The 856-nt window shown below is 44.9% G+C and overlaps 1 protein-coding gene across 1 annotated transcript; it reads left to right on the top strand.

Annotated features, from left to right (window-relative positions):
• The first annotated feature begins 31 nt into the window (after positions 1–31).
• On the top strand, positions 32–843 carry LOC119345270. Its single transcript, XM_037615412.1, has 2 exons — positions 32–74; positions 186–843. The coding sequence occupies exons 1-2, from the start codon at positions 33–35 to the stop codon at positions 651–653; spliced, it is 510 nt and encodes a 169-aa protein (XP_037471309.1). The 5' UTR covers position 32; the 3' UTR covers positions 654–843.
• Positions 844–856: the final 13 nt, after the last annotated feature.

Genomic DNA, 856 nt, shown 5'->3' with positions numbered 1-856 from the left:
TGACATTTATATGTTTGTTTGATGTAGGGTGCATGGTCCAGTCCGTGGAATATGATCATACGGCCAGTATTGAGGTAAGTAGATACAAAAATATATATCTAATCTAGCTATGGTTTAATATTTTTAGTCTAGATTGATTGGTTGTATAATTCATTTACAAAAATATGTATCATCGTTAATTGCAGTGCCTCCGTGATCCGATGAAGCCCCTCTATAAGGGCGGCATCATCCAGAACAGCGAGTTCAACAACGGCCTCATGGGGTGGTCGACCTACCGGAACATCAAGGCCGGCGTCGGCAAGTCGGCGTCCGGCAACCGGTTCGCCGTGGTGCAAGGCGCGATCAGCTCCCTGTTCAGTGCCGCCGGCGATGCAGCCGCCTTGCAGTCCCACAGCGTCTATCAGAAAGTCCAGATGCAGGGCGACACCCACTACTCGCTCTCAGGTATGCATAGATCGGGGTTTCCTTCTCTTCTATATATATGCCCCAACTCGCTCCCCCTCTCTACCCTCTCACTTTTATCTTTGTTTGGGTCGTGTAATGACCTACTCCCTCCATCTCATAATATAAGAGTGTTTCCTCCGTTTCACTTTTATCTTTGTTCGACCTCTGCACCAAAATATAAGATGTTTTTGCAATTTTATTTGAACTAAAAACGTCTTATATTCTGGTATGGAGGGAGTAGTATGCTATTTTTATTGAGCAATTAATGGAAAGGTGCAGCCCAATTAGAAAAAGAAGGTATGCGCACAGATCGAAGATACTACGTACCGAAACCAATGATTTAAATAGCGGGCTATGAAAAATAGCGGCGGGCCTTCAAATCAGCTATAGAGGAGCTATAGCGGGGTATAAC

The sequence above is a fragment of the Triticum dicoccoides genome, unplaced genomic scaffold (assembly GCF_002162155.2).
Source record: "Triticum dicoccoides isolate Atlit2015 ecotype Zavitan unplaced genomic scaffold, WEW_v2.0 scaffold220424, whole genome shotgun sequence".
NCBI classification, from domain to species: Eukaryota; Viridiplantae; Streptophyta; class Magnoliopsida; order Poales; family Poaceae; genus Triticum; species Triticum dicoccoides.
The sequence above is the reverse complement of the archived record's forward strand: the minus strand, read 5'-3'. Positions and strand labels throughout refer to the sequence as shown.

Bases quoted from the DNA above. Each gene is read 5' to 3' on its own strand.
- LOC119345270 (XM_037615412.1), top strand. From the start codon at position 33: ATGGTCCAGTCCGTGGAATATGATCATACGGCCAGTATTGAG. The intron at 75-185 runs GTAAGTAGATAC...CGTTAATTGCAG, and splicing joins ATCATACGGCCAGTATTGAG to TGCCTCCGTGATCCGATGAA.